General features: G+C 39.4%; 1 protein-coding gene across 2 annotated transcripts in view; it reads left to right on the forward strand.

Annotated features, from left to right (window-relative positions):
* Positions 1-16,002, forward strand: part of SHQ1 (SHQ1, H/ACA ribonucleoprotein assembly factor) — a 105,305-nt gene that overhangs the window by 63,877 nt on the left and 25,426 nt on the right. For both annotated transcript variants that reach the window (XM_081159068.1, XM_081159069.1), the window contains exon 10: positions 2,753-2,873. In XM_081159068.1, the coding sequence (XP_081015194.1) occupies positions 2,753-2,873 (121 nt within the window). The remainder of the gene's footprint in view (positions 1-2,752; positions 2,874-16,002) is intronic.

A 16,002-nucleotide genomic window follows, 5' to 3' on the forward strand; every position in this document is an offset into this window, starting at 1 on the left:
CAGCCAAAGGACCCAGTGTGCTCTCCCTTTGGGGAGCACACCCCCCCTCCCCCAAAGCCACCATTCCTCTCCCTTCTTCCTGCACAGGCCCGCATCTCCTAAACTCTAAGGGACCCCACGAGACTTGCAACCAGGGGAGAAATGGGCAGAAGCAGCTCGTTGCAGGCTAGTCCCCTGAACCTGACCCCAAGGCTTCCTTTTCTCTGACTTCTCAGAGAGCCGGGGCAGCCCAGCCTAGGCTCTCCTGTTGCTTCTTCTATGCTAAGCCCTTTCTTATTTTACTGTCCCCAGTTTTAATAAATGTTCCCTCATCGTCATCTGGACTCGTGTTGTGAAAGTTTTCCTGCACAAAGTCAAGAACCCACATACTATCCCTGGCTGGCCCTAGGCAGAGCCGCCAAGGGCCAGGTCCCCTTTCCGGTAATACGGATTGCATCATTTTCTCTCGCACTTGATTTAATCTTGTGTTGTACAGTTACATGCTGCAGAAGCTTGTAGCCCAGGAACAATAGGCTGTAGCATGTAGCCTAGGCATTGTAGTAGGCGAGACCATCCAGGTTTGTGTGTGTAGATGCAATCTGTGATCGCCACATGATGACAGAATCCCCTCGCTGCATTTCTCAGTGTGTCCCTGTTAAGCAGTGCATTGCTGTTTATTTCTCTTAACCAACTGAGCAATGAAGCTTTTATTGGCATTCTTTCCAGCTGCATATGAGGAAGCCATATAAATAAAATTTTTGAAAAAGGCATGGCTCCTGCTTTGAACTTATTGCCTAATTAACTCTTGAATAATAAAAAATGTTGTGATATAGACTGAATGGGCCAAGAACATGTGGGTAGCATAGCATCGTGGCTGAGCCTCTGGAGCCAGTAAGGCCAGAATTTGGATCCTGAGCCCTTAACACAGTCACACTGTGAGTATCTTACTGTTCTTGAGCCTCAGGTTCTGCTTCTGTGAGATGAGCAGGTGAGGTTATGGGGAGGATCAGCTGAATTTCCCTTCCACTTATTCCCTTTGCAGGGGCTAGTAAAGAGCTCTGATGGCTGAGACTCCACTAGGGCAGTGGAGAAGAAAAGGCATTCTAGGTGTGGGGACCAATTTGCAAAAAAGACTCTGAGCAAGTCCAGAGAGCCTTGAAAGTATGTGCAGGGGGGGATTTGTGGAAGCAATGCATAAAAATGTGTCAGGACTAAAAGGGAGAGCATCTGTAATATGAGGAAGGAGGAAGAAGAGTTTGTAATCGAGGCATGAGATAATGAGATTATTAGTGAGGTAGGTGGTCAGGGAGTGGTGGAGAAGGGCAGCTACAAGGGGCATTTTGAAGGAACAATCATTAGGACTTGGGGTGTGGGGCTATGGGATAAAAGAAACAATGGGCTTGCCCGGCCAGGTGTGGCTCAGTGGTTGAGCATCGACCTAGGACTCAGGAGATGGAGGTTTGATTCCTGGTCAGGGCACATGCCCGGGTTACAGGCTGGATCCCCAGTCAGGGGCATGCAGGAGGCAGCCGATAAATGACTCTCATCATTGATATTTCCGTCTCTCTCTCTCCTTCTCCCTTCCTCTCTCTGAAATCAATAAAGATATTTTTTTTTTTTCCAAAAGAAAAGAAACAGTGGGTTTAAGTGGGCAGTTACTATGTCATTCATTCATTCATTCATTCATTCATTCATTCATTCTTAAATTTTGAAATTGAAAACTGCTGCTGCAAGGTTCTGTTGTAGGTATTGGAGATTCTATACTAAATAAAACAGAAGTCCCTGCTCTTTTGAAACTTACTTTCTAATGTTAACTATTAAAAATATAGCGGCAACAATTTGGCATCCTGAAATTTCATTTAGCTCATGATTCTTTTATTGGGTCTAAAAGTTAGGTGGGGAACGTTGACGGCAACACATCTAGTGTCTTCATGAAATCAATATACCGTGTTTTCATGTTTTAGGACCGTAAAGATAAGAGTGAAACAGTTAAACTGAAAATGTTGTATTTACAGATCAGAGAAAGTGGTAGCACTATACATTTAGTAATTTGCCTGATGGTTAATAAATTTCAGGGAATGTCATGAAATTTGAAACACCTTGGAAATTGTTGTTGTGAAAGGGTTTTTTGTAGGCTTTGGTTGGGATTCAAATTAGGTTCATTTAACAACCAGGAGGAAGTAATGAGAATAAACAAGAGTGTGGTACTTGGTGGCTTTCTTCCAGGTGGTTTTGTTGCCTTGTTTTTGAAGTAGTGCTATGATATTTTAGTTTTCAGTCTGGCTTTTCTTCACTCTTTAAGGTGAAAAAATTTTAGTACTAGATAATTCCTTGACCAAAAATGTGCTGACATAAGAAATAAAGAAGTTGAAAACTAAAATATAATTTCCAATGGCATTTTGAAAGTTTGAATTAGAAGAACATTATCTAATTGAAGTTATGATGCATTTAAGTATTCATTTCGTTTGGATTACTTCTTTTTGTTTAATGTACTTAGTTGTGTTTCATAGCTTTTGTTTTTGTAACCACAGTTAATTAGCTGTAGCAATAGAGTATAACGCTTACTCATAATTCTTAAGGAAAAAATAATGAGCTTTGGACCTAACAGTACTGATATAATTTTATGCAATAAAGGAATATTAAAAATATTCTAAAGGATGATTAAAAATCGGAACCTCTGTAAATGTATTACCTCTCAGTGTCTGAGTTTCTCAGTTTAAAAAAATCAGATATATTTTCTTAAGGATGATTTTTTTTTTTTAATTTCCTTTAGGTAAAAGTGCAGTTTTAAAGTGTCTACTGGATATTCACAAAATTTTTCAGGAAAGCGACCCAGCTTACATCTTAAATGATCTCTATATCTCAGACTACTGTGTGTGGATTCAGAAAGCCAAGTAAGTTTTGAATTACTTATGAATTTTGTATGTTTCCATTTCCAGAATACCTACTTACCCCAGAGGAAGAAAATGAAATAATCTGGGAGATAAGTTTTAATGCAAGAGAAGCCCCATTTAGCTACCAAACACTTTAAGAAGTAACCGGATCAACATGGGTAGCATAGGGAATTTGCTTATGGAGGAGTTGCAGATGTTGAAAAGTTAATTTCACTAAATAAATAAATAAATGTTAGAACAGGCAGTTATAAGTATTTAGTGCTATACTATTGACTATGCAATATGAAATATCAAGACTAGGTATTGGAACCTGTTGATAGTTTACTTACAGGGTGAGTGTGCATGTGTGTGCGCACACACAAATCATTGCTAATCACAGAACTGTGCGTTCGTTGGCTAACCACTGGCTTACAGAACCCATTATTCAGAGTAAAAAAAATACAACCTTCAGAGCCAAATCACATGATTCTTGGTAACATACCTGAACACAAGTGGAAGATAAACTTTAAAAAAGAGTTTCCTATCACCTCACTCAAAGAACCACACTAAGTTTAAAAATGCAGTGAATTTTCCATTGTGAAGGGGTTCTATAGACCTGATTCCTGTCACACATGCCCAGGTATCCATTTCAGAATCAAGAAACTATTAATTGAGAACACACAGAGAGAGCTCTTGATTGGAATGATTCTTAGGTGTTGTAGAAAAGGTGGCACAATATCATTTGTGACTTAGAAGAAAAATGACTATGATATTTTTACTATTACTGTGATTGGTTAATTAATGCTCTAGTATGGCTTTAATGCCTGTTTCAAGTGAGCCATTATATGGAATTTATTTTTTATTTCTGTTCGTGGGGAAGCAATGATATTGCAGAGTGAAATAAAACATCTTGAAGCTATTACCTGTTGTAAAGAAAATGCTTAGGGACTGCTCAAGATAACCCCTAATAATATTCAGCAGGTGGTGTCAGCATTTGTGTTGGAAATTTAGATTTTTCCAGATGGGAGATTGAATCTTCAACCCCTGAGGTCATGATGGCCAATCATCACTCCATTAAATCCTTCAGCTAATCGAGCTCATCAAGTGCTCTGCTGCCATTTCCCATTGATTTCATAATAAAATTAAATTGAAATAGTCTGTGTGGGTTTAGATCTTTCTCTTTTCTTTGAGGGTGAGGATTTTGTAAGCATGTAATGAACGTTGAAACTTGTGCTAGGATCCCATTTCTTTGAGTTGCACTTCTTAACGAGAAAGAAGGTCATATCTCATTAAGTAGAAGGGTGCCCTCAGGTTGATATGGGAAGTGTTAGACTTTCTCTTAAACATTTTTTCCCTTTGATTTTAAGTTGCAGGAAATGATTGAAATTCTTAGGTTCTAATAATTGTTATAATAGTAATTTTTTAAAAGGGATAATGTGAGATAGGAAAGGGGAAGTGAGATAGGAAAAAGTTTATCAGGAAGTCTTCAGATTATTTTGGAAAAATTTTTTTCAGCTTTACCAACTTGGACATAACTTTCCTTTCCCTGAATAGGCAGGTTGTTTTCACTTTGTGTGCTTTTATGTAGTTTTCACTCTAGTCTAACTTGGCTGTTTTTTCTCTTCCTTGAAGTAAGATATTTGTTCATCTACCTAATTTTTATTAAATTTTCTAATTTCATTCTTAATTTTTCAAGTACAACATAATTGGGCTTTTCAGTATCATTGTTGCTGTGAACTTTCTTAATTATACTGCAGTGAATGTCCATGATTTTCATAACTAATTTCTTTCTCACCTTTCACCTTCTGGTTTATTTCTTTTCCATATAGTTTATCAGTGAAAGCTAGCATATTATTTTAAAATAATTCTGTATTTTACTTAGTCTCTATTTGTTTTTCATTATAATAAAGACTGTAAATTTTTATTTGAAATACCAGACAAATGCTAAATTCTGACTAGTACAAAGAACATCATTCCATTTTTACAGTCAGGCATTTACTTTGGCAAAAAACTAATTGGAATGTGGATGGAAGAGTCATTCTCATATTGAATTAAAGAAGTTAGGGCAACAGTTATAAGTTTGCTTTAGTACTACTAGGTTATTTTTCTTTGTGTTATCTGTATCTCATAGAGCATATTTGCAGATCTTAAAAACTGATGCTCCTGTATTCTTTTTTTTTTTTTTACGCTCCTGTATTCTTATTCTGAGTTATACACTTTGCAAATTATTTTTCTGAAAAAGAATGCTCCCCACCATTTCTCACTGTAAGCTTCATTAAGTGGGGTGGCCACTGCAGCAAACCATTTGCTTGAGGTCATATAGCTTGTGGTAGTCTCAGGACTTCTGGGTCTGGATTTCATAGTTTTCCAGATGCCATCTAGACGACTGGTTGTCTTTACCCGTGGTACAAGGGGGAAGAGAAAAAGGAAAGCTCCTCCCGTTAGAGAGCTTTTCCTACAGGAAGAGGAATTGAGGCTTCATTGATCTCCCTCCCGGATACTCCCATAGCACTTGGTGTGGACATGATTTGGACATATCTCACGCCTGCCTTATAGTGTGGTAATTTAGGTGCATATCTCTTCTGCCCTCTAAAATTGTAAAGTCTGTGTGAAGGAGCACCTACCTGGGCCCGTCATAGACTCTTACGAGCACAGTACATTTTAGTTGAGTTGAATGGTGCCAGTTGAGGGAGAATTTCTCATTTTTTAAAAAGAAAAAGTATAGCAGCTTCATTCAATATAAGATTTAACCCTTCCCTGATGTCTCTGCTGGTGGGCTGCATTTATCAGTAACAGTGATGGTTTTGACCTTCTGAAAGTTTACCATTTATACCCTTTTATATTAGCTGGGATGGAAAAGCATGAACTGGGAAACATGTTCCAGCTCTACCTTTCAATGGCTATAGGACCTTAGCAAGCCACTTCTTTATTTCATCTTACGCAGCTGAGATTAGTATTCTAGCATTTCTAGTTATTTTGTAGTGAATTTTTAAGCCAGTGAAAATAATTGCTTTAAAATATGGCTGGGCATGGCTCAGCGGTTGATCATTGACCTAGGATCCAGGCGATCAGGGTTCAATTCCCGGTCAGGGCACATGCCCGGGTTGTGGGCTCGATCAATGACTCTTATCATTGATGTTTCTATCTCTCTCTCCTTCTCCTTTCCTCTCTCTGAAATCAATAAAGATATATTTAAAAATAAAAAATACGTATCATTTTATGAGTTGTTTTATACTTATAATAGTATAAATCATTTTTTGGTAACATAATATCCATAGCATAGTGGTGTGTGTTTTTTAAATAGCTAATTTTTCCTCATTATAAAAGGAGCATATACCCACTGAAGAAAATCTGATACTATACGGTTTTAATACATGGTGTGTTTGAAATGACGGGATCAAGAAGGGTATTATTTTGTTTTTGCTACATGGAAAATTGCTTTTTTTTCTAAACAAAATTAAAATCTAAAATCCTAACAGGCTTCAGTACAGACCTGAGCTTGTGAAGGTTTCAGATCACACTTTGTTCACTGGTATAGCTTCTCAAGGTGGGTAGTGTGAGGGGAAGAAAAAAAAATGTCTTTGAAATTCTGAAACTTTTTACATTGAAGTAATAAATACTTTACTTTGATTAATTCTCTTAGTTCATTTATTATTTTCACTGCTTTTTAGCATACATTTCCCCCAATAAAAAATCTTATTCTCTGACCGTTTGGACACTAATGTGGAAGTTTGTAGAGGAAAATAGTTTCATCACTGAAGCGTTTTCTCTCACCTGGTAAACCCTAGACTACAGCTTCCTCAATGGTAAAAAACCCTAAGCCATTTCGGCACTGAAATCTTAACATTTTAGAAAACCTGGGACCTTCTTATTGCTTCATACTGCTTCATGTGCTTCCTCTGTGTCTACTTGGTAGAGGGTATGCTCCTGAGAACAGCACAGGTCTCTTCCTTTGGCTCTCTCTTGTTCCTGGTATCTCCCAAACACTGGGGGAGTGGGGGTAACTCAGATTCATCAGCACTGAATATGAAAGTAGAATTATTTATTTTTTCAGCCACTAATTATGGAGCCCAAAATTATTGAGCCACTAATTACCATTCTGAGTGAGAATGGTAATGGGGATACTCTGGTGAGTGAGAGCTGACCTCGTGGGGAGTGCGGATGTCGGGAACAGGATGCTGAGGCTTGCCAGCAGCTACAGTGGGGACGTGTGGGTGCTGTGAAAGCACCACGGAGGCCACACACTGTGCTCCTGGCGTCTGGGAACAGCCTCTGGAAGCAAGAGGGCGCTGAGAGTGGAAAGAGAGTAAGGGCTGGCCAGCTGCAGCTGGGGAGTCAGAGGTGAAGGGGATTTCAGACAATAGGGACAGAAGAATGGGCCCTTTAAAGAACTCAGCTTAGGATGGATGGACCATAGTACAGGAGTGGGAGAAAAGAAATAAGGCCAGAAATTTCAAGTAGGGCCTTGGCCACATAAAAAAGATGTTTGTACTCTGTCCTGGGAGTTCGTGGAGCAACTGAAGAGTTTAAGCTATAGTGTATCTGAATGAGCCACTTAATGAGATACAGTTTCTGGGAAGATCCATTAGGTCACATTGTGGAGAATGAATTGGCCAGGGGCAGAGATCAGACTCAAGACTGAAAGGCTAGTTAGGAGACCACATGATCCAGGCAAAAGGCAGTTGTAATCTGAGCTAGTGTACTGAGATTGGGGAAGGAGACTAGTGGTCAAATTTGAGAAGCAGATGAGACAGGATTTAGTAATTGATTGGCTATGGGTGTGGCAGGTGAGAGGAGGGGGGAATCAAAGGTGTGATCCACCTTTTGACTTGGCCAGTTAACTGTGCTGTTGGAGGTGCATTTACTAAAATTAAATCATATTGGAGTGTGAGAGGTTGGAAGAGAAGTGAGAGCGAGGGAAGATGTGGAGTTCAGTTTTAGAAATGTTGATTTGAGGTCTCTAAGGAATATCCGTAAAGAAATAGTTAAGGCCCTAGCCAGTTTGGCTCAGTGGCTAGAGAGTCGGCCTGTGGACTGAAGGTCCTGGGTTTCATTCTGGCCAAGGGCACGTACCTCGGTTGCAGGCTCCATCCCTGGCCCTGCTCAGGCATGTGCAGGAGGCAACCAGTTGATGTGTGTCTCTCACATCGATGTTTCTCTCTCTCTCTTCTCTCCCTTCCACTCTTTCTGAAAAGCAGTGGAAAAAATATCCTCAGGTGAGGATTAAAAAAGAAAAAAGGAACATTTGGGTCACAGCTGGAAAAGATACGTGGAGGAGTTTGGACAAAGAAAGCATATGAGTTAATAGCATAACATAAAAATGGTATCTGGTTGCATAGCTACACATCTGAATATAATAATTATTGGGAGTGTGGATGCATTCCAGGGTGGGGAAGTAGCATCATGCAGAGGAGCAGATAGTAAAACACGTAGTGGCATGGCGAGCAGATCTCCGGGCTGGTTGTAACGAGGATGTGTGGGAAGAATGGGAGTGGGGCTTTTTTGCACTTGGTTCACAGTTTCATCTCACTTTGTATTGTTACTTTATTATTAAATAGGGGAGCCTACTGTTAGCCTGGGTCACAGTGTTTTAGTAACAGGGCTAAATATGAAATCCTTATTTCTTCATTCCGTGTGCTGGATACTCTATGTATTCTTGACTTAGAAATCAGTTGGTTACATAAGAGAAACCCACTGAGACTTTTAGAGTCAAAATGGGGACTTTATTAGGAGGCTACAGGTCATCTTCTTGATCTCATGTTGCTTCTTTCTGCAGATTACTGCCACTCTTCTTTCTTGAGGCATATGGAAAATGGTATTCCATAGCCTTACATGTTCCTAGTTTCAGGAGAGATGGACTCCACTCCCCTGATTGAAATTCCAGGGGTGCCTGGCCTGGCGTGGCTCAGCAGTTGAGTGTCGACCTAGGATCCAAGCGATCGGGGTTCTATTCCCTGTCAGGGCACATGCCCGGGTTGTGGTCTCGATCAATGACTCTCTCATCATTGATGTTTCTATCTCTCTCTCCCCCTCTCCTTTCCTCTCTCTGAAATCAATAAAGATATGTTTAAGAAAAAAAAAAAAAAATTCCAGGGGTGGAGAAGATGGTTGGACCAGCATGGGTCAGTCTCTTTTCCTGACCCAGTTGCGTTGGTAACAGTGAGCTTGAGGTCCCCCAGAGTGGTACACACATGACCCAGGGCCCACTTTGTCACTAGTGAGTGGCATTTCTCGGAGAAGTGTGCATGTGGGATATGTAGACACTGTAAGAGGTATAATTCCATGGCACTGTTTTGAGCCATAGCTGAAGGCGAGCACTGACACCTACCATTGCTCACGTCGCTGATGTTCATAATAAAAATACAGTACTGAAGGTGATTTCAGGGCTCTGTAAAATTCAGGCCTACCAAGTGATCATCAGACACTGTAGGACTAGGTGGTTTTACTTTTGTATGGGAAGTTCTCTAACAAATGATAAAATGTTATGTTACATTAGCTGCTAATGATTAGCATATAGAAATTTCAAGAAACAATTGTACATAACTTCAAGCTAAGCCTCCTTGGAATTGAAATCATTCTTGGTAAGGTACTTTTTCTGACGTATCAGGCTATTCTTTATTTTTTACTGTTTATTTTAATCCACAAATTCATTCTGGATGGGAGGGGGTTTTATCTCTATAAAAAAAAAGTTAGTACATGCCAATATCCACTCACTTGATCCCTTCCCTGTGGTTTTGTGTACAAAGGATTTACTTGGTGGTTCTGTACCTGACCACTGGGAGTCTGGCAGTGCCCGCTGGGGACTGTTGCTCTTCAGTAGACTTCTCTCTCAAGAAATGTGCCAGTAGCCTGGCCAGTGTGACTCAACAGTTGAGTATCGACCTAGGATCCAGGAGATCTCAAGTTGATTTCCAGGCAGGGCGCACACCTGGATTGTGGGCTCGATCCCCAGTGGCAGCCTTGCAGGAGGCAACCGATCAATGACTCTCTCATCACTGATGTTTCTATCTCTCTCTATCTCTCTCTCCCTTCCTCTCTCTGAAATCAATAAAGATATATTTTTTTAAAAAAGAAAAAAGAAATATGCCAGTAAATCGTAGGGCTATGAGTGTTCCTACAGATTTCAGAGGAAACTAACCCTTTGTGAAGATATGAGTGCTCCCTGTAACTATGCATATTGAGAAAACTAGCCCTAGAATTATATATCTGAATGTTCAAGTTTTGTGGAGTTTTTTGGTTGGTCTTTTTGCTAGTTTTTTTAAATTTGTAATTTCAATCTTACTTTTTCTTAAGGTAAACTTTGTATTTTAGATTTTGGAGAAAAAATGTGAAGATGATACAGAGAATTCCCAGATACCTCACACTCAGTCTTCCTTATTACTAACATCATGTTTGTGTGGTACATTTGTCACAATTCATGAACCACTATTAATACATTATTAACTGAAGTCCATAATTTATTAAGGTTGTCCTGGTTTTTTCCTGATGTTCTTTTCCTAATCCAGGATATCATATTTTGTTTTGTTTTGTTTTGTTTTTACGAAGAACTGGAACTCAAATGCCCAGTTTCTTGCACATTTTGGTTATCCAAGAGCTTAAGTGCTATTGGAAGGTAGTGAAATATTATTGGGATATTAAGAAAAGCTTAATACACACATCCTAATCATTGTGAATCCAAACTTTGAAAAAATAGGTTTGTATAGTTGAGAATTTTTAGAAATTTGGAAATGTAATCATTTATCATGTTTACTTCTGCATGTACTTTGGGCATCATTGATTATATTATATTAATAAAAATAGAGGCTTAAAAAAATAAAGTGGGCAAGGCTTTATATATATATATATATTATATATATATATTTAAATATCTTTATTAATTTCATGGAGAGGAAGAGAGAGAGAGATAGAAACGTCAATGATGAGAGAGTCGTCATTGGTCATCTGCCTTCTGCACACCCCCAACTGGGGATCGAGCCCGAAACCCAGGCATGTGCCCTGACTGGGAATCGAACCCCAATCTCCTGGATCCTAGGTCGATGCTCAATCGCTTAGCCAGACCCGGCTGGGCTCTGTTTATTTTTTAAGAAAGAAATTGGGCTTCGCTGTTAGTGGCAGAGTGGGACCTCGGTTCTTGAGTTTGGATAAGAAAAAATTCAGAGCCAAGAACTCAGCTCAAGAAGTTTATTTAGAAAGTCACAGAGGTATAAGAGAGCCAGCTGGGCTGTGTGGACTCAGGAAACAAGTTGCAGAAGCAAAAGAAGGGCCCTTGGAGCTCAGTCAGCAGAAAGAAAGCAAAGATCACATGCCTGAGGGAAAAGGAGGGGAGAGGGGCTTGTGCTCTAGAGAGGGAGTGTGCTCTGGGTCCCTTGCCATAGGGTTTTTATCTGTTTTATAAAAGAAGGAATTTTAGGAGAGGTCTCAGAGGGAGGATCTTAATAGAATATTCTTCAGTCTTTCCTGGTGTGTCCTTTCAGGGTTGTGGTCTCTACTGATTGGTCAGCATCAGGGCAGGGGGTCATTAATCAATGTAGCTGTTCCTGATCTCAGCCGTGGTTACCCCACCTGGTTTTGCTGCTTTTCTGGGCTTGGAGCCGAAACATAACTGAGGCCTATATGTTATCTCTGCTTTGTGGTCAACACACCTGAGACTTTGTTCTTTAGATTATTTGATGCGGGTCAGAAGCTCATTTTCCTGAGGGCTTAATGCTTAAGGGAGTGGTAGTGCAAGGACTTGTATACGAGGCTTCTGAGGCCATTCTCCAGTCCCCTTGTTTCATTTCTAAGGGAGTTTAAACTGCTTGACTAGCGATATGAAAGGTCAGGGGGTCTAACCCGCATGACTAGCAACATGGTTGGATAGGAAAGGTCACCCTGGAGGTGAGGCCCTAGCCTATGATAGTTGTTTTCTCTAGTTTTGCCCCTTGCTGAGCACCCTGGACTTTTTGCCCTGGTGACCTTCTATACCTGTCCTATCGTTCTGCTCTGCTCATGCCTCACTGTCTCTATCAGACTGATGGCAAAAATCATGCTTTGTGAGTATCAACCATTTTTTTAGTGATAGGATATTTGATCAGAAGTTTGGAGAAACAACCATCCTTTATTCCCAAAGAGAAGCACATTTATTCTCAAAGCCTGAATTTGAGTTGTCTCACCTAGGAAATTAGAGTTGGGGTTCAGGACTCTAATTAGTCTCTGCCAGTTGCTTGAACTAAGTTAAACTCATCTGCTGGAGCTTGAGATTTTATGCCAGATGCAAAATACTCGCTCCATGCCTCGGTTTATGCCCCATTGGCCTGGGGAAGAGACAGAGCCTGACTTGTGCATGTCTGGGCACCAACAACTTGGCCTTAGTCTTTGCTTTAGCATTCCTGTGTGTGAATGTAAAATATTAAAGAACAAAAAGCCAACTATCATTTTAAGAAAAAAAGAAAGAAATTTGAAATCAACATTCATATCTGGCGGTGGGGTGTGACATAGGTTTAATCTCAAGGTGTATGATTCCCTGAGGAATGATTTTGTGATTTCACTGTTAGTGATCCAAGGAAAAAGAGCCAAAAGAAGTCTGGACTGTGAATGTCCTAAAGGTCAGCTTGGTACCTCAAACCTAACAAAATGTCCAGCATTTTTTTTTTTTTTTTAATATATCTATATTGATTTCAGAGAGAGGAAAGGAGAGGGAGAGAGTGATAGAAACGTCAATGATGAGAGAGTCATTGATCGGCTGCCTCCTGCACGCCCCCCACTGGGGATTGAGCCCGAAACCTGAGCATGTGCCCTGACCAGGAATTGAACCTCCATCTCTTGGATCCTAGGTTGATGCTCAACTGCTGAGCCACGCTGGACCGGGCTAAGTCAGACACTTTTTAATGACACCTGGCAAATGCTCATAGAATTGAAAATTTTTTAATTCAGTACAAAGCTTCAATGAAAACAAGTAGTTTTACCCTCACTTTACACAATACTAAACCTCTCCGATGTCTGTTCTACTCTTCATATCCTAGTCTCAAAACAAGGATATATGCATTTACCTATACTGGTGTTATGTATTCAGATAAATGTAAAAGGAAACATAACTCTCTGCAAATGCTTACTTAGTTAGGCCTGGGAAAGTCAGAATGGGGTGGAGGTGTACCGGGGAGAGAGAGAGTGGTGTGGGGATGTTTGGATGGTCAGGTGAGTGGATGTTCAGATCACTTGCATGTTACCTACTTATTGTTGAGCAGCTTTGCTCAGAGTGTGGTGTTGGAATGCATGCAGCTTCCCCGAGGAGTCAAGCCCAATAATTGACTATCCCAGGGTCTGCAGCTGTGTGCTTTCCCCATATCTAGAGACAGAAAGTATGGGCCAGTTGAGAAGGATAAGGGTACTCCAACCTTTAATTCCAGGACCTTCTCCAAATTATGCACCTGAGCAGGAGACAGATTGAGTGATCTGCAGTGTAGCTGAAGGGTATTATGTGTAGCCATTCAGTCAAACTGTTTGCTGTATAGGGAGATACCTGTGAATAACAGAGCTCTTCTAGATCATTTATACTTTAGTTCATAATTCTAGGTAGTGGTTAGTTTTCTTTCTGTCCCTCTGTTATTGTTGTCTTTATTATTTAAAGGAAATATTGGGCTGTTATCTATTGAAGATTGCCTTTTATCTGCCTTTTTTGTATGTTTATAGAGTTATTTTCTTGAAATATTTTCTTACGAAATACAGGAATATATAAAATATAGATGTATTAATATTAAGAAATATTAATAAACTGAACATGCATGTACCTACAAGCAATCTTAAGGAAAACAGCATGACCAGTTTTCTGAAGCAGTCCCAGTCGTAGTCCTGCCCCACCCCTGCCCCGTAACAACCCTGAACTTTGTGCTAATCGTTGCCTTGCTTTTCCTTGCGGTTGTGCCGTCTGTGTACTCATCCCAGGTTAGCTTTACTGTGGCTGCTTCTGAACGTTCTGTAAGTGGAGTCTTCTGGATGTGTTTTTCTGTTACTTGCTGCTTTCATGTAATTTTTTTTTTTTAGATCTATCCTTGATAACACACAGGTGTTTCTGCTGTGTACTACCTGAATATATTGCAGTTTGTTTATCTGTTGTTCTGTAGAGTGTATTGTTGATAAAGGATTTCTAGTTTGGGTTATTTTAGGAAAACACTACTCAGAGCAGCGTTGCCATGCTTCATGGTGCACTTGTGTGCAACTTCTTGACTAAGTACTCTATACCTAGAAATGGGATTGCTAGGGTTTGGGAGTGGCTATAGTTTAGGCTTTACTGGGTAATGCCAAACTGTTTTCCAATAAGTCTACCAATTTATTTCAACTATATTCCCACCAGCAGTGTATGAGAATTTCCCTGGTTCAGCCTTCATGCCAACACTTGTTCAGATTCAAAGATCTGACAATCTGCAAGGGTGTGAAAGTATAATTTTCACTTTCATTTTCTTGATAACTAATGAATGGATCATGCATTTATGAGCCATTCGTGTTCCTTGTCTCTGAAACTCCTGTCATACTGCCTATTTTTTTTTATTAGTGATGTCTTTTTTCTTTTTGACTTTTGGATTTTTCTGGTATTCTGGATACGAGTCCTTTATTGGTTAAATATGTTGCAAACATTCTTCCCCAGTTCACAGTTTATCTTTCAGTCTCCTGTAATGTCTTCGTAAACAGGAGTTTTTAATTTTAATGTTGTAGAATTTGTCAGTGTTTCTTTATGGGTGTTTTTTGTTTCTTATTTAAAAAGAATTTTGATTTAGATGTCATGAAGATATTCTCATATAGTATCTTCTTAAAAAATGTTTCTGTGTTAAACATCTAAAGTCTTTTTGACCACCTGGGACCGATTTTTGTGTATTTATGAGATAGGGGAACCAGTTTTATTTTTTCCCATCCATATAACCTCATCCCAGCTTCATTTATTTAGTAGTTGTCCTTTCCCCGCGCATCCTGCCGTACTCACTCTGTCATACGCCAGGTTTATAGAGATGCCTGGATCTGGTTCTGGGCTGTGTGTTCAGTTCCGCTGATCTACTTGTCTACCATGTGCCAATGCCATACTTTCTTAATTACTGTAGTTTTTAATCTTAGAATCAACCTGTCAAGTTCCATGACAAACATTCTGATTAGAATTGCTTTGAATCTATCATTAATCAATTTGGGGAGGCTAAGACATTTAGTCTCTTTCCAATAACATGGTATGACTCTCTATTTAGGTTTTCTTTGATGTCTTTCAATAAAAATTTATAACATTTCCCATAAAAATGTTGTATATCTTTTGTTAGATTTATCATTTTGTATTTTGTGTTACAATTGTAAATAGTATTTAAAAAGAAAAACTATTTTCAAACTACAATTTTAAGGTATATAGAAATGCAATTCACTTTTTATATTGATTTTTGTATCCAGCTACCCTGCTAACACTCTATTGTGAACTCATATGTATAAATTCTCTCCGGTTTTCTATATAGGCAATAGCAATGCAAATAGTAACGGTTGGTTGGGTTTCTTCTTTGCCAGTTGTTACATCCTTTATTTCTTTCTTCTTTTTCTTTCTTCTTTATTTTATTGTACTAGCTAGATCTTCCACACGGCGTTGAATAGATAGGGTGGTATTGTGTTTCCCTATCTTGCTCTTTATCTTTAGAAAATGCTTTTAACAGTTCACCATTAAGCCCAGCTGGGCGTGGCTCAGCGGGTGAGCATCGACCTAGGACCCATGCGATTGGGGTTCGATTCCCAGTCAGGGCACATGCTTGGGTTGTGGGCTCGATCCCCAGTCGGGGGCGTGCAAGTGGCAGTCGATCAGTGACTCTCTCATTGTTAATGTTTCTATCTCTCTCTCTCCCTCTCCTTCCCTCTCTCTAAAATCAATAAAGATATATTTTAAAAAAAAACACAACAAAAACAGTTCACCATTAAATATGATGTTTGCTACAGGCTTTTGTAGATGGCTTTTATCAAAAAAAAGCTTTTCATTGTGTTTAGTTTGCAAAGAGCTTTTATCCCAAATGATCATTGAATTTTATTGCATACATTTCTTCATCTTTTGAGATGATTTTTAATGTTTTTCTCCTTTAATTTGTTAATGTAATGAATGGCACTTATAAAATTCTAACTTAAATTAGACCTTGCATTCCTGGGATAAACCCATCTTGAT

The sequence above is a fragment of the Miniopterus schreibersii genome (genome assembly GCF_964146895.1).
Source record: "Miniopterus schreibersii genome assembly, chromosome: 15".
Taxonomy (NCBI): domain Eukaryota; kingdom Metazoa; phylum Chordata; class Mammalia; order Chiroptera; family Miniopteridae; genus Miniopterus; species Miniopterus schreibersii.